Source organism: Leptonotus elevatus, chromosome 9 (genome assembly GCF_054856555.1).
Source record: "Leptonotus elevatus isolate MCC_2025b chromosome 9, RoL_Lele_1.0, whole genome shotgun sequence".
Taxonomy (NCBI): domain Eukaryota; kingdom Metazoa; phylum Chordata; class Actinopteri; order Syngnathiformes; family Syngnathidae; genus Leptonotus; species Leptonotus elevatus.
Window position 1 is genome coordinate 16,999,635 of NC_141247.1, and position 27,420 is coordinate 17,027,054.

At 39.3% G+C, this 27,420-nt stretch overlaps 1 protein-coding gene across 9 annotated transcripts in view; it reads right to left on the reverse strand.

The window, feature by feature from the left end:
• Window positions 1-27,420, reverse strand: part of enox2 (ecto-NOX disulfide-thiol exchanger 2) — a 164,608-nt gene that overhangs the window by 109,573 nt on the left and 27,615 nt on the right. For 3 of the 9 annotated variants that reach the window (XM_086085304.1, XM_086085303.1, XM_086085308.1), the window contains one exon: window positions 20,466-20,507. The exons of 4 other annotated variants lie outside the window; for them this stretch is intronic. Coding sequence is in view for 1 of the 5 variants with exons in the window: in XM_086085301.1 (XP_085941427.1) it covers window positions 18,368-18,389 (22 nt within the window). In the remaining 4 variants the exon portion in view is untranslated. Of the gene's footprint in view, window positions 1-18,367; window positions 18,581-20,465; window positions 20,508-20,927; window positions 21,007-27,420 lie in introns of those variants that run through there. 2 more of the 9 variants (XM_086085305.1, XM_086085301.1) reach the window with 2 other exon arrangements.

Below are 27,420 nucleotides of genomic sequence, written 5' to 3' on the forward strand. Positions count from 1 at the left end.
TTGGTTCAGAGCATTCAAGGGCTAATAGGATATCTTGGCTCGGCATGCAGGGAACACGTCTCACATCAGTGAATATCGTGCTAGACACAAGATCTCCTCCAAAGACCTATATTAGCAACGGAAATAATGGTATCGGCAAGTTACTTGTAAGTACTTAGTAAGACGATACCACTGTTTTAATGCAGTATCGGGGCCTCTCCCGATACCGGTATCGGAACAACACTAGTCGATACCGATGCCAATTATTAGTAGTCAAGGAGGCAGATAACTGATATTTGAAGCCGATATTTATTTTCAGTTAAAAGGGGGGGGGGGCAGTGGGGGGGGGCGTATTTTTTTTAAAAATACAAATCAATACAAAGCATGTTTATTTTCAGACTTTTGAAAATGTAGATTTTTTTTCTTAGAATATAGACAACAAATGTTCAGGGAGCTCCCAAGGTTATCAGAACGTCTTAAAAAGGTAAATGGAAACATGAACAAGTAAATACCATAGCTCTCCATAGTTTTCTAAAGTAAATATTTTTTTACCAAATTTAAAAATAACTCAAATCTTAAACTTTCACATTTCTTTGTTTTAATGTCGATCAAAAATAAAAGGTTTAGAAGGTTCCCAGGGTCAGCAGCATCACTTATAAAGTTAATCTGACAATTTAAATAGCTCCCTGAGATTAAAATGGGTTTTAGATATACCTTTTATAGGCTGTCAGATTTATATATTTAAAAAAAAAAGGCCAATACCGATATTCGTCAAAATGCCCAATATCGGCTCCAGGCCAATTATTGGCCAGGCCAATTATCAGTCTATCCACCAATCCTGAAAATGTGACCATTACAATTACTAGATGTTTTTGTGATGGGAAGTTACTTGAGGGAGTTTTTTGTTTTGTTTTGTATCAAGTGGACAATGTATCTTGTGACTAATTAGTGGCCAACGTTGACAGGGGAATTACGTTAAGTAGGAGTGTCACCCTGCTTTCTCTTGCGGAACGCTCCCCTTCCCCAGAATGAATCTACAATTGAATTGCGTCTCCATCCAGCCTGTTTTTTTGGGCGGCGGTGCTGGCTAATGAATGTCTGGTCACGGGTCTGACAGCACAACTCTTAAAAAGCCTTTGTCAAAATATTGCTCCGGGGGAGATTTGGGCAGCCGGCTGTACACAGTAAGACTTCTACCACGGGGGCTAGGCTGTTATTTCCCCGCTGCTTTGTTAACACGCAGGCGCCATGGGACATCCAAATAATGTATGTGACAATCAGACGGGCGATACAAAGGAATGTACATTGTGCATAGAAACAGTACCTGTAATATTGTTTGCGTGGTTCAAAGGCAACGGCGCTTGCATAGTAATGATTAAAATGTGCTGCTGTTGTAAATACTTGCTGAAAAGGTAAATGTGTATTCCTCCCTTGATGAGAATAGCTCATAAAAAAATGCTTACTTAACACTACAATGCTCAGACGCATTGTAAGAACTAGTCCATTTATCTCACTCAAGGTACAACCTACAGCAGTGATTTCAGACTGTGTCGTTGATCTGAAAATTATTTATTTACTACAAAATGCTCCTTCCCCGAGATGGCAGAAGGCACAAATTAACGTATGTGTATACCACCTGTTACTAACCATTCATACAGCAAATACTAGCTAAATCTAAACGGCTAAGTCTTAGAAAAACACAATCATTAGCAGCTTTCACCAATGACGTTTTCGCGGCGTGAGAAAGACGGTGAGCAAAGGCAATTTTTCTTTTAAAATAATTAGCTCAGAAAACAAATTGTTCGTCAACCGTGTCGTTTGTAAATCGAGGTTGCACTGTAGAGTGGTGCCTTGAGATACAAGCTATTTCGGACTATTTTGTGTTTTGACTTGAGAGCAAACCTTTTGAGACATGAGCGCCGCATGGTGGCAGTGGACTCAACTTACTTCGCAACAAGCAGATAGCTTAATGCTAGCATATTGCGGGAAACCCCATCGATGGGCTAATGCATAGCATCTACAGTATGTGGTGGTGGTATATTGCATTCAGCAATTAATATTGAAACACAAATTATACAACAAATGCACATTTTAAACTGTTTGTATCAAAAAAAGCATTAGGCTAACGATGAGCAGGAAAATTACCACTTTTGGTTAGGAAGTAGTACAACTTGGAAGTCAACCAGATATGTTTGTCTTCCAGTTCTGATGGTAATCATAATTTTTCAGCTCGGATTGGTCAACCGGGAACTGACTGACAGACCACACCATAAAAACTTCAATTCAGTTTTATATTTAGTTTGAGGAGCGCTCGGTCTTCAGCCGATGATATACGTTGGGATGTGGGTGACTAATGCGGAAACTTTCAGCACTAATAATCTTGCCTGATCTCTCAATGATAATTAAGTGAGAAGAGTCGGATGAGTGATCAATCATACCTGAGAGTGTTTGCGTCTGCTGCGGTGTGTCAGTAGACATCTGACACATCCCCGAGAAGAACCACAGTCATAATGACATTCTGGCCAAGCCCGGCATAGGGAAACAAGGGCTAAGTTGAGTAAACAAGACGAATCCTTTCCATTAGCAGCAGGACTGCGGGCCATCCAGTCATTTCACCATTAATTATGCAGTCAATGTGAGGATTAGGGAAGCGAAGCCATGCCAAACACAAAGATCCACTGAGTGGGCATCCGCTGTTTAAATACCAATAGCGCTAAAACAAACCGTCTTCCACTATTTTTTTTTTAATTTTTGTATTCATGCTAAATACTCATAAATTCTGTTCTTGTATTTATTTATTCAATGGAACCTTCCACAGCCAAATGCCACAAAATGGTTTAATAGAAATAATATGAGTTATAAGTTTAACAAAACTACAATTACCATATTCATACCCGCCCTGTCCCTTCTACCTAAATTCTAAACATTTTAAACGCCATTAGTCAGGTTTCCATCCAATTGTTTTGAATTTGTTAAGCGAATTTACTGAAAATACGCAAAACGGACATGTGACTAATGCCCGTTCCCATCTGTTGTTCTTTTACAAATATCGAGAGGGGACTCCACCGCTGTAGGTGGCAGTATACACCATAGAGATGTGATCCACCAGTAATTTAAAAGAAGATGAAGACCAGGAAGCGACTGCGCGGTGCGATGACGTCGTATGAGTTTTCTTTTGTAATTCTTGATAAACCATAGCATTTCATTGCTGTTTTCCATCTAAAAGAGCATTAATATTCACTTCTTTAATTAATTGCAAAAAGGTTTCTGTTTCGTCATCCCCCCAAACTTACCTTACTTTATCGTCCGACATTGCTTTGGGACTACAAACGTACGTGAGGCGTAATATCCGTAGTATCCGGTTTTGCTAGCGGTTATTCGCAAAATCTGTTTCCATAGCCACTTCTTTTTTTTTGATACGCTTCAATCCACCCCCTCTAAGCGTAAAAACGTATTTGCGATTTTTGGGCCTTTTTTCAAATTTCTAGTGTTTCCATTCAGTTTTATTTTCTCATTTCTTGAAAATTCGAATAAAAATGGGCGGATGGAAACCAAACTATTGACACAAATAAAAACACAAACAAATTCCGTCTCAAGTCCAGTAACCTTACGGTCAAGGACAAAAATCTGCCTCAAAAAGTAATACAGAAATTCCATGAAATCATCATACATATTGTGCAAATTATGGTAAATGGAGATTCTCAAAGTAATTTTTTTGACTATGCTAAAAATGTGTCATCACCTTGAAAAGGTAAAGTTTTATCATGTATTTCTCTTTAAACTTGTAGGGCAGTCAAGAATGTTTACTTAAGTTACTTAACTCATTTACTGCCATTGACGACTATAGACGTCAAAGATCCTTTTTTACTGCATTGGCAGACATGATATGTACAGTTAGTGAAGGTTTCATATTTGCAACAGTTTGCTTGAATGAATGGATATATTTTACTATGTACAATTTCCTATGTTAAAAAAAAACCTCTTTAAAATTTGGACAACTTGGAAGTCAACTAACATTTGTTTTCTAAGGTTTTCTACAAAATCACAAAGAATAATAGTCTCAAAATAAGGATTAGATCTAAGGCCATGAAGAAATGACTTGCAAATAAATAAGAGGGAGGAATGTGGCTGGCGTGGTCCAAATGCTTCATCTGGTTGGTGGGCAATTATTGGGGAATGTTGCTGACTTAGGATTTGACTTGGTTTCACAGCAACAAGACAAAAAATACCAGTATCACTCAGCGAAACTGGGTAAATGAATAAAACACCCTTTGAGTAATTTGAGTAAAGACAAGTCCATGCATGGTCAATCCACAACCCCAAAAAAAATTTCCCCCAAAAAGAAGTTGTACTGATGCCTTTGAGAACACTTAACCTAATACCTTAAATTGGGGAGTATTGAGACCATTGGTAGGTGATAGTGAGCTAAGCTGCTAAACCGCTACGTCTCAGCATGCTGCCTCGGGAGCCCCCTGTCCAATTTTCTCGCAGCACAGCTTCGGTCCAAGAACTGCACTAACAAGCCAGAGCTCAACACTCATCAGGAAAAGGGAAAGCATTCACAGGAGGCCCGGGAAAAAAATGTAGGTGAGGTGGGCACAGCCCTCAAGTTGGACACAATAATTCATCTTCATATCGATCGAACTCGCGGACTTCTGCTGGGACAAGCTCGCAGAGGATGGCTAAGAACCTGTGCTTAAGTTGGTGAAATGGATTTAGCCATTTCTCCGACAATCACGTGCATACAAGCCACACATTTGAGACAAAGGTTTTTTTTAAGAAATTGTTTTAACTTTTATGAGACAATTGCATGGAAAAGCGCAACTTCAAATGAATTACATTACAGTACTATACTCTAATGTCATTTGGGAATTGGGAATGAATTCAAACGCAACATCACAAATAATAGATCACATGTACTGGTACTGGTGTCTTTAAACTAAAAACAGCAAATCACAACACAACAAATCAAAGCCCAAAGCATCAGATCAGGCAAACCGTTATCAGGCTTTGTTTTCCACGCCATAGTGTGTTTTCTATTGCTATTGCATATTTAAAGAGCAACAAGCTCTTTTCCCCAGTTTTTTTCAACAGGTTTGTGAATAATGTGAAACTTATCTATATTCTAATGCCAATTGCTGCAAAATGGAAAATGTACTTTTTTTCCTAATAAAATGAGAGACTTTCCATGTTTTTATAGCAAAAGAAGACAATATTCAGTGGGCCTTGTAAAATCAAGTCAAAATACAGTAAAACAGCAAAGGGGGTTGCTTCAGTGAAATTGGCTGGGAGCGAAGGATTTAAGTGAGTTGAGGAGCTTCATTTAGAGTGTAAAAAGAAGCTCCTCAACTCTGCTTTAGTCTAAATCTTAGGGCTTGGTATCAATTCTAATTTCCTCAATCAATTCAATTTTGAGTCACAAGAGTTTAGTTCGATTCCATTTGGATTTTTTTAGATTCAATTCGATTCACTTCACTTCAATCCGATATTAATAATGAAACATCAAGACTTCTTAAATATCAAGGACATGATAAAAACTCCAAACAATAAATTCCAAATTAAATTTTGTGGAGGAAGTAACTGGTTAAATGATTTAGTGTTATAATTATAACAAATTAGCATCAGCAAGGATGAGATGAAAATATTTTCATAATTCTAATTCAATAATTGTAAATATATTAAAACGATTCTGAATTGTCTTAAAGTACAATAACTTTCATAAATGTAAGAACATAATTTTAAATTCATGTGAACAGTAAATACCAAGAAAACAGTAACATTTTATTTATTTATTTTAAACCTCTGGCCTTTAAAATTAAATTTTCTTATAAACTGATATTTAAAAATATATTTAAATAATTGATTCATGGTTTTATTAATCATGACTTGAAAAGGAAAATCAATTTGATATCGATTATTCCATTATTTAAACTCGCCCTACTAAATCAGTACTTTTTTTGGGCCTTTTGAGGCAAATTGGTGCCAAGGAACTTTGTCAGAGTGAGTTGAAGAGCTTCATTTTGGTACAAGTAGTGCTTTGTTACCACCTTGTGGCATCAATGAACTTTTTTTTTTCATCAATAACTCATGGGCTCGGTCCCGACGAATAGCGAGAGTTCCCGGGGATTGTTGTCATTTGTTATACTGAACATGGTCATTCTCACATTGTTTTCCACTGACAATGGAGCGCAATATGTTATGACGATGGATTGCCATCTCTAACACAGTCCCAAATGTAAGGGGCCAAAACATCTACACAAATATCCTGTCACATGACGTCGGCGATGCACAAAAGGAGACCGACCCACCCTTCCACCACTTTCTCATTACCACCAAAAGCCTCCTGTGACAAATTGCACGCAAGTCTCTGAAATATGACCCATCCAGCCCAGTGCCACTGCAAATCCGAAGCCACAGCTGATTTGTAAATCCAATTACCTCGCTGTCTGTAATGGCCGAGTTCAGTGCCACGATGTTAATTCAGCTGTTGTCGGCGCGTGTCCTTAAGGCCACAGGCTCGCCGATGACTGGCATTCAGCATTTAGGGCAGATCACTGAAAGAACTGCACTGATGCGAACGGCGGCCAAATGGAAGTGGAAGTGGTGCGGGACCGTGGATGAACAAATGCTGAAATGTGACGCAGGGAAATGAGCTGGGGGAAATTATCCCTGGCAAGTCAGATGAACCACACGTATTGTGATTGTTAGATATTTTGAACATTTTCTCAGCCAAATGTAAGAAGTAGGCCAGATTTAGACTCAAGGGTCCTGATTTGAATAGAGTTAAGTATTTATGCCAACGTTAGCGGCCGCTTAAACTATTACACATTATGATTTAATTTAATTCCGTTTTTTTTTTCTCCATACAGTGGAATCTCCAAAGTCCAATAGCCCAAGTGGCACAATATAAAGTTAAACCAAAAAGTGTCATCACCCCACCAGATAAGACTACTTCTATCTCCATTATTTCCACACAACAGTATCTCAGTATGGATCATGCTTGACATTCAAAGTTCCACCGTAAGAGCTAAATATTTGCTTATTGATAGCATTAGCTTGCCTATCTCTGCACCTATGCTCTATAATTAAACTGACCCGTTCAAGAGAGTGATCCACCACGATATGAATGATTTAGTTGCAGCAATTACATAAATGCTCTGTAATGCACTTGCTAATGCATTGGGCTTTGGTAAATGAACATACATAGTTCCTTATTGATGCTTCATTTGAAATATGATGAAAAAATGAACACAGGTACAGTGGTGCCTTAAGATATTTGCCTTTTTTGTTGTTGAACATTTTGAGATCGGAGCTCTGTATGGTGGCAATGAACTCAACTCATCTTACCTCAAAACAAGCAGTAGTTTGGTAGTTGCTAGGCTTTTTGTATGTATTATATCAGTTAAGTTTACTGTCAAACTAAACACAGCAAAGACAATTATACGTGTATTTAAAACAACCGCATAACGTTGCCTCGGCAAGCTTAATGCTAAAAGATATTTAAACACTCACTTTTACTTACATATACTGTTTATCCCTCTATGAAGAACAACTAACATAATAAATATAATATACAATATATAACTATTAACACCCAGTCATTTTCACTGAAGCAACCCCCTTCACTCCCAGCTGTTTTACTGGATTTTGACTAATTTTGCAAGGTCCACAGAATATTGTGTTCTATTGCTATAAAAACATGGAACGTACCAAAAGAAAGATTAGAGTCTCTTGTTTCATCAGGGAAAAAAACTATCTGTTCTTCTGTCTGTTTCCGTTTTGTATAAACTATGTCTGATATTATTGTTTATCGATAATATTTACAATTGAGAAGCTAAACTTCTGAGCATTTGGCCAATTAAAAAAAAAAAAAAAGATAATCTACACAATTCATTGATTATCAAAATTAATTATCGGTCAATTTGATGATGACCTCTAATAGAGTGCTATTTTTCTTACTAAACACTCCGAACATTTTGCGTTGCTTTTTGGGGAGGCAAGAACGGATTAATGGCATTTCCATTCATTTCAGTGGAGAAAGATGATTTGAGCCAACAGTGTTTGAGCTTGATCACGTACGGAACAAATTAAACTTATATCTCTCTCTATCTGTATACTGAAACAATGAATAGGAAGAAAAAGATGTGTTTTTCTGGAACCGGACTGAATGAAATTATCTAACGGTGTCAAGATGAGCAATACTATCCTCCAAAGAAAGATGTTGTTGCGCTTTGAACTAGGGCAACACAGTGGCGGCAAGCACGACAAGAAACGCTGAATCTGGGGCATCCGCCTTTTGTTGTGGAATTTGCAAGTTGTTCCTTTGCTTGCGTGCTTTCTCTCCTTCAGCCCAAAAAACTGCATTACACCCATCTGCATGATAAAAGGTATAGGAAATGTATGAAAATTCTAACTACAGGACCGTTACAGATGACTTGGCGTCATCCCATCAAAGTCACAAAGGCAGAACGTCAGGTTGGTAAGTTCAACCACAGGTTGACCTCAGACGGCGTTCCAGCACTCCAAAGTAGAGCTATAATTTAAGAGAACACAAAATTGCGGCCTTTTCCAAACAGGCGCTGGATCATCTTCTCCTAAGTGCTGACCTGCCATCCCTGAGAAAGTGGCATGGGGGGTGGGGGGGGGGGGGGGTGGGTAACACTAGCTAACTGTAAGATGTTCTTAGCGTTACTTGAGCAAAACCTCATTGGCGTAAACATGCAAGCCCGCACAGGGCCTCCTTTGTGCTTGAACCTTCCAAATAGCTTATTTATCCCACTCCACAGCTACGAAGGTTTCTGCACATCGACAATCCATGTGTTATGCACTTGTTTGTATAATTAAGAAAACTAAACAAAAACAGTCGCCTCAAAAATGTGTCATGCAAATGGGAAAATTTCTTGGGTTACCTCCCGGCTTGCTTCCTACAGAAGGCCTAACAGATGGTTCCAAAATATGAAGCGAGTGTTTAAACAGACAAATTGAACAAGCCAAATGTTTTGTTTTAGTGCAGTGCTGGGCTACCTAAGGCCCGTGGCCATCTACAGCCCAGAAGAGCATTTAAGTCGTCCCACAGTGTGATTTACAAAAAAAACTGTAACGGAACTGTAAAAAACAACAACATTTAAATGCTAATTTTTACATATGCAGAGTATATAATGTATGTTAAGGCTACTTTCAACTACCATCACCGTCTTTTAACATTAGCTTATGGTGGGCAATAAAGAATTGAGACTGCAGTAATTTAATAGCAAACGGCTAACTGCTTTTATCTCGGCACTCTTTGTCTAGCATTGTTCATTTGTCTTACTCTGTGCTTCTTTTTCATATTTCAGTGTAGCACACCGTGCTGTCACGCTGTGTCAAGCAACTGGAGGTGGAACACAAAAAATGGAGCGAACCATTTGAAATGGTGGTCTGATTCTCGATATGGTATACTGTGTCAAAGTTAAAGAAGCGAGCATGCTATAAAGTCTGAAAAGGAAGCCTCGAGTTAGAATTTTGCAGACTTAACACAAATATACTCAATACAGCTCATTCTGATGTTGGTTATGTTAAAAGTGCAAAACACTTGTGACTCGTTCGTCAAACTCGTTACAAAGACTTAAAAATTAAATAAAACAACCCTGTTTATTGTGTCTGTGGCATTTTTAAGACACCTCGCTAACAGATTTGAGGTTGATAATGAAGGAGGAAGTTTTGCAAAGTGTATTTTAGGACTTTTTAATTATCTTCAGACACTGTGTGTTTATGGTGTTTGGAAGGCTTCATACAAACTAAAATGGTTCCTTGCCACTGTTTTAGTCTGAAAATGCCCTCAAAACCAGACAGCACGCACAACACCCCCCTCTGTTAATAATACATTCTTTGTTACAGCCGCAGCCATTTATTTCCATACCATTTTGTTTCCGCGTCTCGTTTTCCGCCTGAGCCATTTCTTCATCCTACTGTAAAAGCTATGGAAATCTGCGCTCTCCGTCTCAAATACAACAGAACACAGTGATGGCTGCTCTCCAAACAAGCGGAATCTCTTGACTCCCCATGTTCGCCGGTCCAGCCGGCGGAACCACAATGTCTGCTTTCGCAATTCTCTCCATGGAAGAAATGTTGAGTATATTAATCTTTGGGGAGGAAACTCGTGTTTCAAGCCAGGAGGATCTGGTCCTTCAGAGTTGTATATTACATGTAACATGTTCCACAAGATGCCCTGATGGATTTCCATTTAGATAATACAATGGAACCTACAAAATCGATCACGTTAGGTATTAACTTCCAATTTTCTGGAAAAATGCATCAAAAGTTAAACCGCGAATTTCAAGATCAAGCGTGTACAGTAATGGTCAAGCACATGAATGTCTAGATTTGTAGATGGTGTTACAGTAATTGTATGACACATTGCGTGACTGTCCATATTAACTAATTTGCTCCCAAAAACATATAAATACGTTCTATTTTAAATGTTAACATGCTCCCAAAGACATATTTATATGTTCTTATGTTTTTTTTACGCAAGAGCATAGAGAAGGCTTTGATGCTGCCTCTGAACTGAAAAGAATGCCTGAAGCAATGGCAGTTATTACAAAAACGTCCAGCAGGTGGCAACAGAGTATAAGAGATCAACCAATGCCATGTTGCAAAAAGCTCTTTTCCCAGTGTTTTCAAACTCAAACTGAAACTTTGCTATATTCTAACGCTAATTGTTGCAAAACGGAAATAGATAGAAACATACTTTTTTCTTACTGATGAAAGAAGAGAGATGTTTTTATAGTAATAGAACACAATATTCCGTGGACCTTGAAAAATCTGTCAAAATCCAGTAAAACAGCTGGAAGCGAAGGGGGTTGCTTCAGTGAAAATGGCTGGGAGTGAATGAGTTAACAGTAATGGTATGCAAGAGTGATATCATACATAACTTGCCAGAAACAATCTTGTAATTTTATGGCCCATCCATGTCGCATACGAGTATGTGCTTGACCAATCGTATTGTGCCATAGCTCACTTCTTCCAAGCCTGCCAGAGAAGAAGCAAAGTAAACTTGAGCACACAACAGCGCACTCAAGACTAGCCAAACATATCGGACTTCAGGCGTCAAGTGGGCTGAAGCACAGCACAGTTTGCCTGGTGCAAGTACACTGTTAGACACCTCATTAGAAAGTATAAGGAGTGAGCTGGTTATAAGAGCCAGAGCCAGGTCTGCTGTATTTCTAGGGCGGGGTGCTGTGAACACCAAACACCTGGGTGTTATAATAGCCCAGTATGAGAAGGGCAAAACGGCAGATAAACGTCCGCTGGAATAACGCTGCAATAAGGGAAAATAGCTCGTTGTGATTATATTTAAAGCCCAAAATTTCACTCGAACGGTGAATAAAATTCAGTGGGTCCATTCATCACCCAGCATTAAAGCATTAAAGAATTATTTGTAGCAGTAGCATGCACCGGTAACTCCTCCAATGTACATCAGCGGTATCCTGAATCCCTGCTGTGATCCATCATGCTATTTCTTGTCCAACGGCTTTTGTTAAAATTGCTAGCATACGATAGCACGAAAGATCTCTTGGGAATGGCACCCTGCCAGGTAGGCACAAAAATGTTACGAGCAAAGTGGGACACACTGGGAAGCACAGCTACAAGTGTGCGCCTGTCCAATGGATTTATAGCAAGCACAACACTATCATAAGCATAAAGTGACTTGTTATGAAGATGCTAACCTTAGCTGGTTAGGCGGAAAGCTGCTATGTTTTCGGTAAGGATTGTTTTGGGTGAAATATGATTGACACACAAAGATTCCCAGTTTTTCAAGTCAAGTCAAATAGTGAAGACTTCTGAAAGATGTATTCGGTCACAAGTGGGAGTTTGTGTTCCATTAAAAAAAAAAAACAACAACAAAATATAATTGTTCTGTTCATCCCTCCTTCCCTTTACATACCTGGCACAGTCATTCATGTTTTGAAGGGTCTTGTCAGTTTACAGCCTGTAAAAGTGGATTGCCACCCACAAATGAGCATCAGGAAGATTTATTAGTGTTGTCAAAATTGAGGAATGTCACCATTTGTTTTCTATCACTTGCACACTGAACGATCTACACTGACAACAGACAACCCAAATGTTCAATACAGAAGAAAAAAAATCTAATTAATATGCAGGGTGTGTCTTCATTTACAAGCTACAAAGTTTTCATATTTGGCTATGAAAAGAATTGGATTTGTAAAAACAATCTGTTGTGTACTGGATCACAATGCTTTGCATAAATTGTGGCTACCCAGAAACACCGCCGGTACTCTAAATAGTAAATCCATGCCTCATAAGCACCAAATTACCCAAACAGCACTGCCTTTAACTAGATTTACTCATGCAGAACAACAATAAGTCACAGCGGTACCTTCACAATCAACCACAAGCCATCCGATAATGCGTTTAGCTAGTGCAAGAAGAGAAGTCGACATCTTCACATAGTTTGCCATTTTGTCAAACAGAAGTCCTACAAATCTGATTTCCAGAAAACTTTGATATTAAATCATTTGCAGCAGAGTCAGAACTGTCGCCAAACTTTTATTAACAGTACATCTGACATTTTAAGAAGTTACGTTCTATCTGGTGAGCACAAGTGATTACAGCAGATAGCCAGTCAGGGATTAGCTAACCAATTGCTAGCACTACAAGCTAAAATAACAGTCTGCCAAACATGACGAACTGACAATGGGTGTAAAATGCAGGATACCAGTCATATAAGATTTCCACATCCAAAGTTGGTATAACTTTTAAGGTCCACTGTTTCCTGAAAATTTCAGCTGATCTTAAACTAATTTCATGATCTTTTAGCTGTTCCGCCTGAGCAGGACCACCGCATTTGTCACCCAGTCAACACCTGAAACACGACTCCCACTGTTTCATAGCCCACCTGGTTCAGATTATTGGACAGATATGCCAGTTCATTGAGTTCACATTGAATGCTAGCCAAAACACAAAGTTAATCCCTCCGAGCCGTATGATTTTTATGAACGTTCATAATAATCCAAGTCTATAAAATAATCAGAGCAAATAATCGCGTGACTTTAGGTGGCTTTCCATGGTTCCATTTGTGGAGTGTCCAGTCAATCATTCTTGCCTGCCAAGAAAATGTAACAGAGTCTAAATGCTCCAAACGGTGATTTTGTTTGAGTAAATATTTCTAGAGGGATAGATGAACCTCGGCTTTTTAAGTGACAGTTTATTTAACATGGAAAATCACCAGTGGAAAATAGGAGTATGATGTTGAGACTCGCTAATCGAATGTTGAAATTGAAATTCTAAGCTTTAGGGCCGGGGTTTCAAACTTGTTTTCAGCGTGTACCACATTACAGTTATAGTTGCCCTTTGGGTGCAGGTTATAATGGTGAAACCTAATAAATGTATAATCACTACAAGAGTATGCACATTGGTTTTACATTTATGGTTTGGTTCATATGCCGTACAGAAACAGACCAAAATGTAAAACAAACTGCTTATCATCTGTGTTAACAGAAGAACATTTAATGACATCATTTTAAATTAAAGAACGAAATGGTTAGTGACTAGCCTCCTTTTTTAGGAAATAAAATATGAAGATAAGTACAACTGCAACAGTTTGAATAATTCTATAAAGACAAATATATTCATATTTATTTTTGTTTTGGCAACATCATTTGGGGACTTTGTTCTATGCACCCCCACTAGTCTAAACACAGCATTCTGACTAAATTTGCATCTGTGGAATATGAATAAAGCAGAAAAATCCACCCGTTATTATCCATCTCGGGGCTCACCTGTTTCTGGGTTTAGTCATGTGACGTTCACAAGATGAGCCCTTAGGCACTGTGATGGTCATTTTTGGTCAACAGCAATTAGCGCAACGGCTAAACTATATTTACTTCTGCTTTACGAGTCGAAGGGAGGGTGTATAGATTCTACGGGACGTTGTGTTTGTATGATGATGTATGGCGTCTGCTCGCCACTAATAATCACACCAAGATATTACATAGTTGCCATTTAATGATTCAAAATTGTGTGGCTACTTTTGAAAAATTCGGGCCAGCTTTAGCGGACACCCAAAAACTGTGTGGAGGTCTGAATCTGGCCCTCGAGCCTCGAGTTGGGGACTTGCCCTATTCGGGGTGTTGGTCGGTGTTTAAATGTAGTAAACTTGTAACCCGGTGAACGGTATAATCCGGCATCTTCAGAGCACTTTGAACGCTGCGCTCAAAAGGGACTGTCAGAAGGGTTTAACTCAGCAAGCAAGGAAAGCAGCCGCCATCCTGCCTCACCGCTTCGCGGAATCAAGCTGACGGCTGACTACGTCTCTTGTGGAGCTCCTCAACTTGCGGGGTCCTTAGCTTCAATTTCAAGGTTCCCTGCGTGGTTCCTTATCAGGGAAACGATTAAGGCACGAAGAGCTTGAGCTGTATCGCCGATACCCTCCGCAGTTCTTGTCATCAGGCTGCCAAGCTCTCTTAGCAACTCGGATTCCAGATGGCAGGTTGAACCACTGCTGCCACAAGCCAGCCCGCCGATCCTCAGAGGGATCCTCCAACGTCGGCTATTATACTTCTTCGTCGGCCATTTGATGTTAGCGAGACATCTTGTTACTCATTAGAAAACAATTGTACAGCAGACTTGCTGTGGGGCATATAGAAGTGAGCAATAGGCACAGAAATAAACAGCAATCATTACTTTGCATTAGCATGCTAAGGAGATTCAAGAGTGGTGAGGCAAAAAGAAAACAATCACATTTTTACCTCAGCCTTTGACTGCTGGCGTGTGAAGGGAAATGGAGCTCATACCTCACTTGCTACCTCGCAAAGATGGGTATACCTTATCGGGGATTGACGACAAAATGGGTGGTGCCATTTCAGCACATAGAAAAAGCCTTCTTGAGGTGCACGAGGTCATGAATGTCTACCTTTGATGAATTCAAGTCACAGAGACTCAACTGAGTCATGATGTTTCCAGCAACTTGGCGAATCTCATCCACATCAAAGGTCTCATTTATGCTGAGACAAACTGCAGATCTTGCATGAGTCAACACTGAACTGCTGACCATGGATTCATCTTGAGCTCAACCGCTTTAATCAGAAAAGCAACAAATTGGGACTATTTTCCGTCATATTGTTGTTGCAGTCCATTGGAAATATTCTATCTTCCTTTTATTTTACCATAATGACATTTTTTATGGTCTCCTTGGCCTACTGGAAAAAGTGAGTCGCTAAACCGCCAACATTTATAACAATCACTGTATTCCTACTCAATGCCCATAAAGTCGTTCACATGCATTTGTTTTATGATTATTTTTTTTTCGATACGGCTTTTCCTGGTCTCATCAGATGGTGCTAAAGAAATAAATAAAATGCCATTGGTGTTTTTATACTATAGTCAGTGAGAGTACCTAAATCAGCCTTAGGTTTCCCACCACAGCAAAAACAAGTTATGTAAACTCATTGAGGTAACTAGTTCACCATTATAGTCACTTGTCTTAATAATTCCTCTGGGCCGCCGCAAACAACAAAATTCACCTTAGAAAACACAAGTTGACAGGAATCGACCAATTAAAATTTGTGAATTTCCCCTACGCTGTCAAGTCTCCTGACGTTGCAGACTACATACAGCCAGTCACCCGCTCTGCATTCAGCACTCATTTGTTCTGCAGCGCTATCGTCCTCTGCCAGAGATGAAATATTTAAGCGCTCCCTCTCAAGCAAGCATAGTGCAACTTTTAAAACGCAACAATCTCCTTCCTTCCACTCACTCCCTCCCTCGTACCATTAAGGGGCAGATAATAGATGCTGATTGATCAGAGCATATAGACGATCGGATGGGCCTTTTTCTCTTCCTGTCGGTCGCACAAAGGCACTCAGAGATTTCATTATTTCAAGAGGTAGCGAAGAAGAGGATAGATTTCTTGGCAGAAACAGCATTAAACTCAACAGCGGGCTTTGATTAATTTGAAAGGAGAGATGTGCGCAGGCTGCCAAAGGCACTACAGTCAACCATACCCTAACGCAAGATGAATTTCAGGTGCAACTATGATACATATGTCAAGGCTGTGAAATAAATGGTTTCACATTACAGTTTGCGAGTCAAACTTTGCATTTTCACATCATCAAAACATACTGAATGGCAAAACTGAAAATATTACATTTGTACATTTTTTCCAATAAAAGAATTGTGAGACGGTCCCTAAAAGCTTTGATGGGCTGGAAGCACTCACATCACCTACACTTGAGTAGTCAGTGGTCGAGGCAAGCCCGGTGCTATTTACACTACAACAAATAGCTAGCGACGAGCTTCGGATGGCTAGGTAGTGTGGCTAAACATGTTGCGGATTCGTTAATACTGTAAGTCTGTAATCATTGCCTCTTTGGCAGTGATTAAGATAAACTTATAACGTCTTGTTTTGATGCAAATTCATCAAATTTGTTTTAATGTTATTAAAATAATAGTTAGTAAGCAGCTCTAAAATTTAAAATCCCTGTGATCGGGATCGGAATCAACATCAGCCGATCTCACACATGGACGATTGGTATCGGAACTGGCAGCATAAAAACCCTAATCGGAACATACAACTCATTCAGAAATACTAAACCTAAAATGAAATTTATATTTGTATTTGAAATTGTTTGCTAATATACATAATGTGAATTTAAGAAATAAAAACAGTTGCTTGTGTAAAAAAGAAAAACCCATTGTTAATTTGTTGCATTTTCACATTTTTATTAAAATAAATAAATAAATTATATATATATATATATATATATATATATATATATATATATATATATATATATATATCTATCCCCAAAATGAGAAAGTTGCTCCTCAGGTGAAGTAATTGATGCGCAAAACTACTCCATGAACAATTATATATATATTTTGAGCCTTGATATCCATTGAAGGACGGTAGACCAGAACTTACATCCTTGTCATCCAACAACTCTGTGGGACATGTGAGGCTAATTAAGCAATCAGATCAGTTTTATCACTCGCACTAGGTTGCAGGAAAGCACTTTTCAAGCCATTTCTGAGAATTGTGCGCTTTGATTACATTTAAAAGAGGGAAAAAACAGTCAACCAAGTGAGAGCAATTTTAAGATGTAGTTCATGTAAAGCTCTACAAAACGACTGTGAGCCTTGCACTCTGACTCTTATAAACAACACTCTGGGGCGAATTGGAGTAAATGAGCTCAGAAATGATAAAGACAGGAACCACTTTTCAAACCACTACTGCGAGCAACAGCAATTTGATTACACTGGAAATAAAGAATCACATTGCTAATATTCTACAGCAGACCAAGCAATAAGTCAAAAAGCCAACAATGATGTGGGATGGCTGAGGCAGATGACCACTAAAAGGTACAAACACAGACAAGATGTTCATTCAAGAAGTCGCGATCAGATCAGTTTTATCACCACAACACAGATAACGCTTATAGGGCAATGGGATGTCTGACGTACATTATCTCCAAAAGCATAAACAGAGAACCACTTTTCATGCAATTTCTGTGAGTTACCAAAGAGAACAAAAAAATCTATTCAGGGGCAGTAAAATAATTCCAATAGCCCTTACACTGCTTTATCGTAACAATGCTGTGGGGCGTCGGTGGAAGATGAACTCCACAAAGGTTTAAACACAGCTGAAATGTTAATTTAATGGTCAGTTTTGCTGCAATGCCACAAATCGAGGTACAGCATGACAATTTCATCAGACCTTACAGATTTATAGCCCAACACTACTGTGGGATGGTTAAAGTAGATTAACTCCAAAAGGTATAAAACACAGCCAATATGTTCATTCAAGAGGTAGCCAAGCAAAGACAGAAGGGGAAACACTTTTTCCCTAAACACTCGTCGGCCAACAACGCTGCGGGACGTCTAGTAAAGTATAAACACAGGAAGCCGAACACAGTTGAGCAGGTTAATGGGAGCAGTTCAAAACAGTAATGCTGCTAATGAGATCCTGTGAGGCCACACAACAACAAAAAATCGGGGCAATCCACGAACAGGAAATAAATGAGTCAGAAATGTGAGCATAACAATGCAACCAGACAACATCTAAGACTCGGTGTGAAAAGCAAACCCATAGCATGGATTCAACACTTCATGCATATAAGCAAGACTGCAATGTCAATCAAGATAACACTGTAGTGCGCACAAAAATAAAATAAAAATCATAACATTACGCATCTGCATCTGGTACACGCCAGTCAGAACACACAAAACACTAATAAATAAAGACAAGCTGTTGGAGGACCCACATGGCGATGACCGATCAGAGCGATCAAACATGCCCAGAAGTGGTGCAGTCAGAGCGGCTACAGCCCGCATAAGTCACCCGGGGGCCACACTGAAACAAAACCATGGAAAAGTTGTCTACATGTACCTGTGTACTGCAACAGAAACATTGTCCAAAGCGGCTCCGGGATGCGATTTGTTTTCCCACCCCCTTTTTGGTGTGCGGTGGTCCTCTTGCTGCTAATAAATCCCGGGATGGAGACGCGGTTCGTCGTCTCCACTTCGCTCCGGTCCGTGCTGCTCGGCAGGCTGGGCTGCAATGACAGCACAGCAGCCAACCCGCACACAGAAAGAGACTCTTTTTATTTCCCCCCCACCCTACCCCTCCCTCTCTATCTCTCTCACTTTCTTTCTCTCTCTCACTCTCTCTCTCTTGTGTCACGTCCCGCCCTCACGGCAACGAGGTGCTTCGGTTCCAGCTCGTCCACATCCACGGGGGGGGAGAGAGCGGAAGAGCGAGTGTGGGGACAAGACGCCGGCGACCGAGGCTGGAGAGGAGTGATGCACGGACGCCCTCCCCCTCAAAGACTGAACTCTCTGGATCGGATGTGAGCGAGCGAGAGAGAGAGAGAGAAGAAAGAGCAGGAGGAGGAGGGAGGATGTTGTATTGCTTGTATGCAATGTATGCAACGAGACGCTGCCAGCGTCCAAAACGAAAACTCAACTCGTTTAGAAAAAAGGGATAGAACTTAGCTTTATGTGTATGCGTAAAATGTTGGGGAAAAAAAGTTGACATTGTGTCTAAAAACTTTGGACATGCTACCAAGAGGTAGTCGTACCTCACCCTGCCAGCTGGGGCATCAGCAGCATGCAGATGATCACTTCAATGCTGTTCAGAGCAGTGTTTCCCAAACTTTGCACACATTTCAGACGAGAAGAGAAATCTCACCGCACTCCTCCGTACAAAAAGTAGATATACAGGTCAATAATCGCTAAAAGAATCACTGAAAAATAAACTGTAATGGGCCGTTGTCTTCAAAGTTATAATTCATTCATTCTAAAAACAGTTGGGTCAAAAGTAACCCAATTATGGATCAAAAATGGACCGATCTACTTTATGGGTCAATTTGACCCAACTTTCTGGGTTGTTTTATACAAAATGACCCAATTTTTTGACCCACGTAAAGGACATGAGCAATATTTATGAATTGTTTTACACTAAATGACCCATTTCCTGATTCAAAGTTGGGTGAATTTGAGCCAAGTAGAGGATCGGTCCATTTTTGACCCATACTTGGGTTATTTTTGACCCAACTGTTTTTAGATTCCAAGACCAAGCTCAAATTATTTATAGATCAAATACGTCTTCCCCATTGAAATGACCTGAAATATAGTACCAATAATCCATTACGGGTCCATTCTAGTTTGTAATGAAGAAAAAGTAACACAAACAACATTTAGTTACTCCCACTTAAAGTGATGACAAGAGGGCTGTCATTTTGATCATAGGTACACTTGAACTGCGAGAGACAATGTGAAAAATATCATAGAAATCACTTTGCCGGATTTTTTTAAAATAATTTATTTGTAAATTATGGTGGAAAATAATTATTCGGTCGATAACAAAAGTTCAGCGTAATACATTTTAACATCAACTTTGTTGATAAGGCTGGAGGTCAAACGTTTACTGTAGGTTTTCACCAGATTTGCACGCGTTGTAGCTGGTATTTTGGCCCGTTCCTCTATGCCGATGTCCTGTCCCTTGCCAATTAACTATTCCTTTTGTCAGCCCTTTATGTGTCTGTCCGGTGTCTTCAAAGGGTTTTTATGAAACAACTTCTCTGTTTTATTATACACTCCTCTTTACTGTGACATAGTAAAAGGGTCAGTTCAAAATCATATAAATATTAATGTACAAATGGAGTTCAATTAAAAACCCTTGGACAAACAGAATGAAATAATTCTGCCCTCTGACACACCAAAAGGTCTCCTACATTTACATATACCAAATAGCGTACTCATTTCCAAGGTAAATATACACTTTTGCTGAAGACCAGAACACTGTTGCAATTTCCACAACCTCCTCCAAAAGTGGAAAAGAGCTCCCACTTCACAAAAGTTCTGTTTCCCAAACGAATCATCAAATGTGCTTGGCAAACAAAACGTGTTTCTCCCCGCCAAGTTAAACGGCGAGGAAAATAGGCTGGAGATTGCAATGTAGACAAAGAAAAGAAAAAAAAAGTTACCTCAAGCCTCCATGAGTTGACAGAATCGATTTTCCCCTTGTTCTGACAAAAGAGAAAATCATAGATTGAATGATGAATGTGAGCCGGTTTTATCTTTAACCTCAGCGTCGATAAAAATCAATTGGGTTCTCGCCTTGATATAGGACAAAGACCAGGGCCCAGTTGTTCAAAACCCCAGTTATACTTTTAACCACTGGTTAAGTAAATTTAACAGACCGTTAATTTTACGGCACCGTTATCTTTTTGTTCAAAACTCGGTTAACTTTAACCGTCTTGGACCGACGCTAACTGTTTAACAGTGTGTCAACTGTCAACTTTTGTAAAGTTGGGAAAATAACACGTTTTTAATAGATTTGTTCAATTCATAAGACATGACTGATCTATTTGGGCATTTGAACAATTTTACCAAATTAATTCAAAAACAAATATTGGAAATAGGTCAATATTTCATCTGTAGGACACCGTAAAATGTCTAATTCTCTGTCCATGGTAGCTTGAATAACAGTCTTAAAAAAAAAATCCTGCTTCTTTTTTTCCCCTCCTCGGAGTACTCATGATCGTTTGGCTATCCATTTTTGTGTGTGCGCAAAACCGGAAGACTTGGAAGAAAACAAAATGAGGAATTGTGGGATATATTGGTGCTAACCAGTGACGTCAACGTATATTTAACAGTCGGTTAGCTAACAGCGGTTTAAGAATTTAACCAGCCGTTAGGGTGTTAACAAGAGGATAAAATAACAGAGAACTGAACAACCGGGCCCAGAAGTGTAGCAGAAAGAGGTATACCATCAAAAAAAATATTAAATTGGGTGAAAATGCCAAGGGTTGCTAACGAAAATAGCATATTTACCTGAATGAAGAAAAATGGCTAATGGAATGAAATTGACAAAGGATAATGTTGGAGAGAAACTGTTCCCTCTCCATTAAGTGTTAGATGTTTAAATGGAGGGCAGTTTTACTTGATTTTGTTTTTAAGTCTCTCTATACATGTACATGAGTTAAAAAAATGTTACCTAAAACGTCTGTCCAGCTAATAAAGGTTTTATGATGTCACAAGTCTAAGCCTAGAACAAATTCACTTTGCAATACTCCCTGCAGTTCAGAACTCAGAAGTAAACCTGAGCCACAAAAGAGATTATGTTCCACTTTGTAATGGGTCAAATCTAAAGAAATATGTTTGTCTTTCAGTTCCACAGCAGAAAAATTGACATTCACAAGACGCGAGCAGCATGTTGAGTATGATCTGTAAGGATACTTTGGAAAAAGTCCAAGGGGAAGTGAGGGTCAAACCCCCCCCCCCCCCCCCCCCCCCCCCCCGCGCCCTTTGCTAAAGAGACGGCAACGCTAACCCCTTCAGTCATGCCGCCCAGACATCTTATTGAATACAAATATTTCATGAAGCACACACTTTTTAAATACACAGTCACGGGACAGACTGCATCAAAGCGAGTGTTGTCAGGCTCATTTCATGCTATTTTAAGGAGAGAATGCCTGGAAACACTTCAGAGGCATCGTGACACAACGCGAGGACCACGTCTGACACATTTGGATGACATCCTTTTTTGCTTTTGACATATTGTGGATGGACGAGGGAGCGTTCGTTGCCTAACGTGGCCTCTTAAATGGATTAACCGAGGGGGAAGAAAGGAAACACGGAACACACATTGTTGCATTGTTGTGGTGCCTCCCAAGTGGAACACAATCACATTAGAGAAGCTGGTTAACTTCCCAGTTGCTCTAATTTAAAAACAGGTTTTCCCTGTAATCAATTACTTTCAGATTAAAACGGCCCATCAAACCTTATTAACTCATTGAAATTAACTGATAGAAGTGTAAAAAAAAAAAAAGCATTGTTAGTCTCATGAGATTCACTAACGTTCGTATTATCCCTGACAATGTCGGTCGGTTCTTACCCCCAACTTGTTTTACTTTTGGGGAGTTTGGAGTTTTCACTATATCTGCGTGGCAAGGTGAAAAAATAAATAAAAATAAAATAAAACAAAGCCGGCAATTGCCGGTGCATGTTTTAATCAGGAAAAAACTTGTCATAAAAAAAACGGACTGTTTTGCAGGGGGAACAAAAATTCAATTACCCTTGTCAGCCGGCAGTAATGAGTAACAGCCAGTGCGTGCACTCATTCAATTCCAGGGGCCCTCGGGAACGATGTCTGGATTTTCTTTTGACAACGCCGCTTCTGTGCGGCCTGTTAAGTGTAGCAAAAGCAGCAGCAAAAAAAAAAACCCGCTAATTTGACTCGGAAGATGAAAGCTTGCTTTTAGGTTCATCTGAGGGTGCTGGTACTGGTTGCACGCCCCACCCACTTGTCAAAGTGTCTTACTTGAAAGTGGGTCGGATACGTCATTCTGGTTGCGCAATAAATAAAAACAAAACAAAAGCAGTAATTACGTAATTATATTGTAAAAATCACAGTGAAAAATCCAAATTCAAACACTATAGAAGTAGCAAACTGTTCATGAAAATATACCTCTAAAGAACCAAAATGGACATATTTCGGAAAACAGACTTTAAAAAAAATTCTACAGTAAATTTGTCTCTATTTAGAGTGGGACCAAATAGACTCAGTTTTAGAGTAATATTTACACTTGGAAGAGAGTAAAATAAAAAATTGAAATAAATAAATAAAATGAAAGTCATTCAAGGGTTGAGGAATGAACTCACGACCTTCAGCTTGGGAGACAGCTGATCTACTCCCTAAGCCACACAGCTCTTGCTGTGTGTTAGTATATCGCTCGTGTCTGCTGGAATCTTCGTAACTCAAAGAAACCAAAAACATTGTTTTTGGTCTCCTCTTGGATATAAGCAAACAGTAGGAGGGGCATAGCTCAGGTGGCAGTGTGGCATTCTCCCAAGCTGAAGGTCGTGAGTTTGTTTCTCAACCCTTGAGTGACTTTTATTTATTTTTTTTCTTATTCTTTGTTTTACGCTCTTCCAACTCTACAGAATTTACTGAGTAATTCCAGCGTTTTCTTCTTATAACGGACCACTTTCTGTTTCTGGAGGGAGCACCACAAGTATCCAATAACGACACAAATGTTGGCTACCTGTGTTGCTCTCTACTTAAAATAGGAAAACGAAATCATCGCTCCATCACAAAAGTTGCAAAATATCAACGCTCCCCCAAAGTGAGCAGTTTATGAGCTGACTTTTTTTTTTTTTTATCCCATGCGTATTTTGACCAAAGTAAAAAAATAAATACATTAAAAATGTATGCGTCCTTTGACGCCACAGTTTTTTGGCGTGGCGCTAATACGACTGACAATAGTCTCTTTTCCACAACACTCCCATATAAAAGTCGAATCACAGTTGTAACAGAAGATTCAACATTTCCTCGCCTTTTGCTTTTACATTCAACCCAGCGAAGCAGGCTTCTTGCAATCTTGTAATTAGATGACCCGGCATGTGGTGTGATGTCTGCCAATTGCTTTCAGCCAACAGCAGCGGGAAAAGTAAGTATCACGTATTAAAATGTCACACCCCTGTGACGCCTCTCGACACAGGTAGTCACAAGTCTGATGCTACATTCGCGAGCAGAAAATTAATGGGTAGACATTGTTCCATCAATATAAAACAAAATACGTCAACTTTTACGGGTATGGTAAAGGGGTCAACAATACCAGTAAATAATGAAATGAAATTTCGCAATAAGAAGAGACTCATCTCCAAGACACAAACCGTAATATTTCTTCTGCAAATTTGTCTTTGACATTACTTGCCTTTTGGTGTCTTGCATCCTCCCACACAGTAGACGCTAGGGATGTAACGATATCCAAACATCACGATGTGATAATTATCACGATATTGTGGGGAGGTTGGCGACAATAAAAAAGTCACAATATTGTTAAAAAAAAAATTGTTTTTTAAAAAAAGAGCTAACACTTAATACTGAGGCACTTACTTGCTAATGCACTCACACATTGAGTTCCTCCACATATTGACTCGGTTCACAAGCATATTACGTTCCCCCTTATCTGACGATTAGCGTGGATTTTAAACATAGAAGGGCCAAAACATGCCTTAAGAAAATTAGACGGCACTAAAATCTAGCCACAAATGGAAATCAACCTGACTTTTTTTTTTTACAGATGTGCTGCTTTTAATATCGTGACATGACGACGACGATATTGTGGCAGTTTTAAAATCACGATATCGCGATATTGCCATCATTGTTACATCCCTAGTGGACGCTTGATGACTAAATGGCGAGGACTCAAACTACTGTAACTTATTTGTTTGTACACTTTTGTGAGCGTTAAAGCACGACGCATGAGGTGGACTACTTTCAGAAAGTCTTCCTCTCCACTTTCCCATCTGCAATGTGTCACCAAAGGGTAAGCTGTTTTATTAAAAAAAAAAAATTATAAAGCGGGAAGCTTATATTTTTGACAGTTAAGCACGTGAACACATGAGAGGGCTGACGCACTGTACTTTACACATTAAAGCAGAAACATATATACAGTTGACCCACTTGGATCTCATCGAGTGCTTAACCCATTTGTTGCCATAACGGGGAATGCTGACTGAATGAATAATTCAGAAAGAATTACTGCATATTACATGGAAGCACGGCCTCATCTGTGAGTGCCGTGCTGCAATTTTTTTTGAGACGAGTGAAGGGTAACCCTGTTTCTTAACTAGGATGTACTTTTAGTCGTTTCCTTTCCTCCCAGATGTCTTCTATTCCCGCTTTTTAAGAAGAGTCCTTTGCCAAATCACAGTCCATATTTAACTTAGTAAGTGCATAGTGCTGTATCAATATGCCCTTTCCAGAGAAAAGCAAAGGGGGAGGGGGGGGATTTTGAAAGGTTCTGCTCATTTCAAACATACTGCCGTGGTATTTGCTGTCGTCCGTTTTCGGATCGATGACTACTGTGTTTGTTGCTCAAGTGAAAAATGACATTTGTTCCCCTCGGATCCATGGAGAAATGCACATCTGTTCCATTTTGACCTCTATCATCCTAAATCCTTCCTTATCTAATTACCTTCCATTGCCTCTCCGTGTCCCCCGCACATTGACGGATGGCGAATAGAAGATCATCCAGACGAGGAAAAGGTTGAGGTGACACCCTGGCTTAAGTCACATCTCATTAAACAGGCTTCGCAGTGTCCGGCGCGCTGGCCCTACCGGGGTGAAATTTAATGAGTTGCGGCGCAATAACAAGGCGCCATAAAAAGTAACTGGAGCTAATGTGTTTTGAGCTGCGGCACCGTGAGAGACCGGGGAGTCGCTCCAGCTCTTTGGTGACAGCGGCATCTGTTCTGGGAACAGGATTAGGCGAAATCCTAAAAGGAGGCCAGCCCTTCCTAGAGAGGTTGCCCCTCGGCATGAATATTGATGCAAATGGCTCTCAAACAAGAGTGCAAACCGACCCACGCCGCCTCAGCAGTCGGAGCCGAAGATATGTACTGCCCCTTTATTGCTTGGTGGATAACCTTTTTTTTTTTTGTCGCTGTATAACCAAGCTGTATTTAAATGTTGTGAGACAAACAACATGCAGCTGCAAACCAGTTGTGCCAATCCATTCCAGAAGGCTGCTGGGCGTTCATATTTGGAATATTTTCACATTGGAAAAAAATGGTGATAGAAATAACCTATGCCAGTGTCAAAACTGTCCACCCCATAAGACCTTTATAAACCATCCACCAATCCATCCATTTTTTACTCTGCTTATCCCGCTCGGGGTTGCGTGGAGCTAGAACCTGTCACAGCTGACTGAAGGTGAAATAAATTATTCACCCTGGACTGGTCACCAGTCAGTCACAAGGGCCCTTTATAAACCATGAAGGATGCTTTAAGAAGGGCGAATAAAATTTGAAAATTATCTAGTACAGTAATTGGATTTTTTTTTTCTTTGTGTAATTTTTTGGGTCTTTTATTAATTTTATCTTTTTTTTCAAAATGGAAAAATGAGAAAAGACGAGGCAGCGGTGCATTTCAACTAGTCAGGCGATTACATTTCGTAATTAATTAATTAATCGCATTATTTCAATAGTTAACTCACAATTAATCGCACATTTTATATCTGTTCCAAATGTACAATAACATATTTTATTTCTAAATTTTCATACTCTTGTTAACATAAAGGTGGAAATAAATGTTAAATTAATAGAAATATGGCTGTCATCATTTAGTCATTGATACAGTAATTTCATAATAATTCATATTATTGAGTTTTTGAATTAAAACGATGTACTGTGCACTGTAGAAAAAAACGAGTGATATTGACTCGTGTTGATGTCATTTTTCTGCCACTAGATGGCATAATTGCACTTGTAAGACATTGGTGACAGCTCAGTGCATTTTTCTTTTCATATTGAGAGCTATCTAATCTTTAACATGAAGTAACTTGTGGAATTCTCCACATTTTTAAAAGTGTAAAATACAAATTGACTCCAGTCACCACAAATATATGCATTATTATAAAATGTATTACTGCTACATTTTGACGTGGGCGTGTCTGCTGCGTTGCAACTGGAATAAGTCATTAATCGTGCATTTAAAAAATTTGTGACAGTAAAGGCACTTTAAATAACTCAAAATTAATGCACTCATTTTGACACCCCTAATTTCAACAAATTTTAATTTTTATAAATTACCTAAACCATTGGCATATAACATTTTCAACATGCTCAAAATTCTAATATTTTATTTATTTGCACACAAAAAATAAAGTGAATCATTGGTTTTAGCAAGGTCGTCAAAGTATTACAAAGAAAGCCTCTTTTATTTATTTATTTAAATTATATGCATGGCTCTACAAGAGTTCAACGCAGCGCAATGTGACCGCCACTGCCGCCTACTGTAGTGGATGTGCAATTACACTTTATTCTAGTATGGATTAAACACACATACACACATGCTCCCCTGGCAGGGCTCGTCAATAATAAACCCTCAATCTGTAGTCATTCTCAAGTATTGGTTGGTGCGTTGGTCAA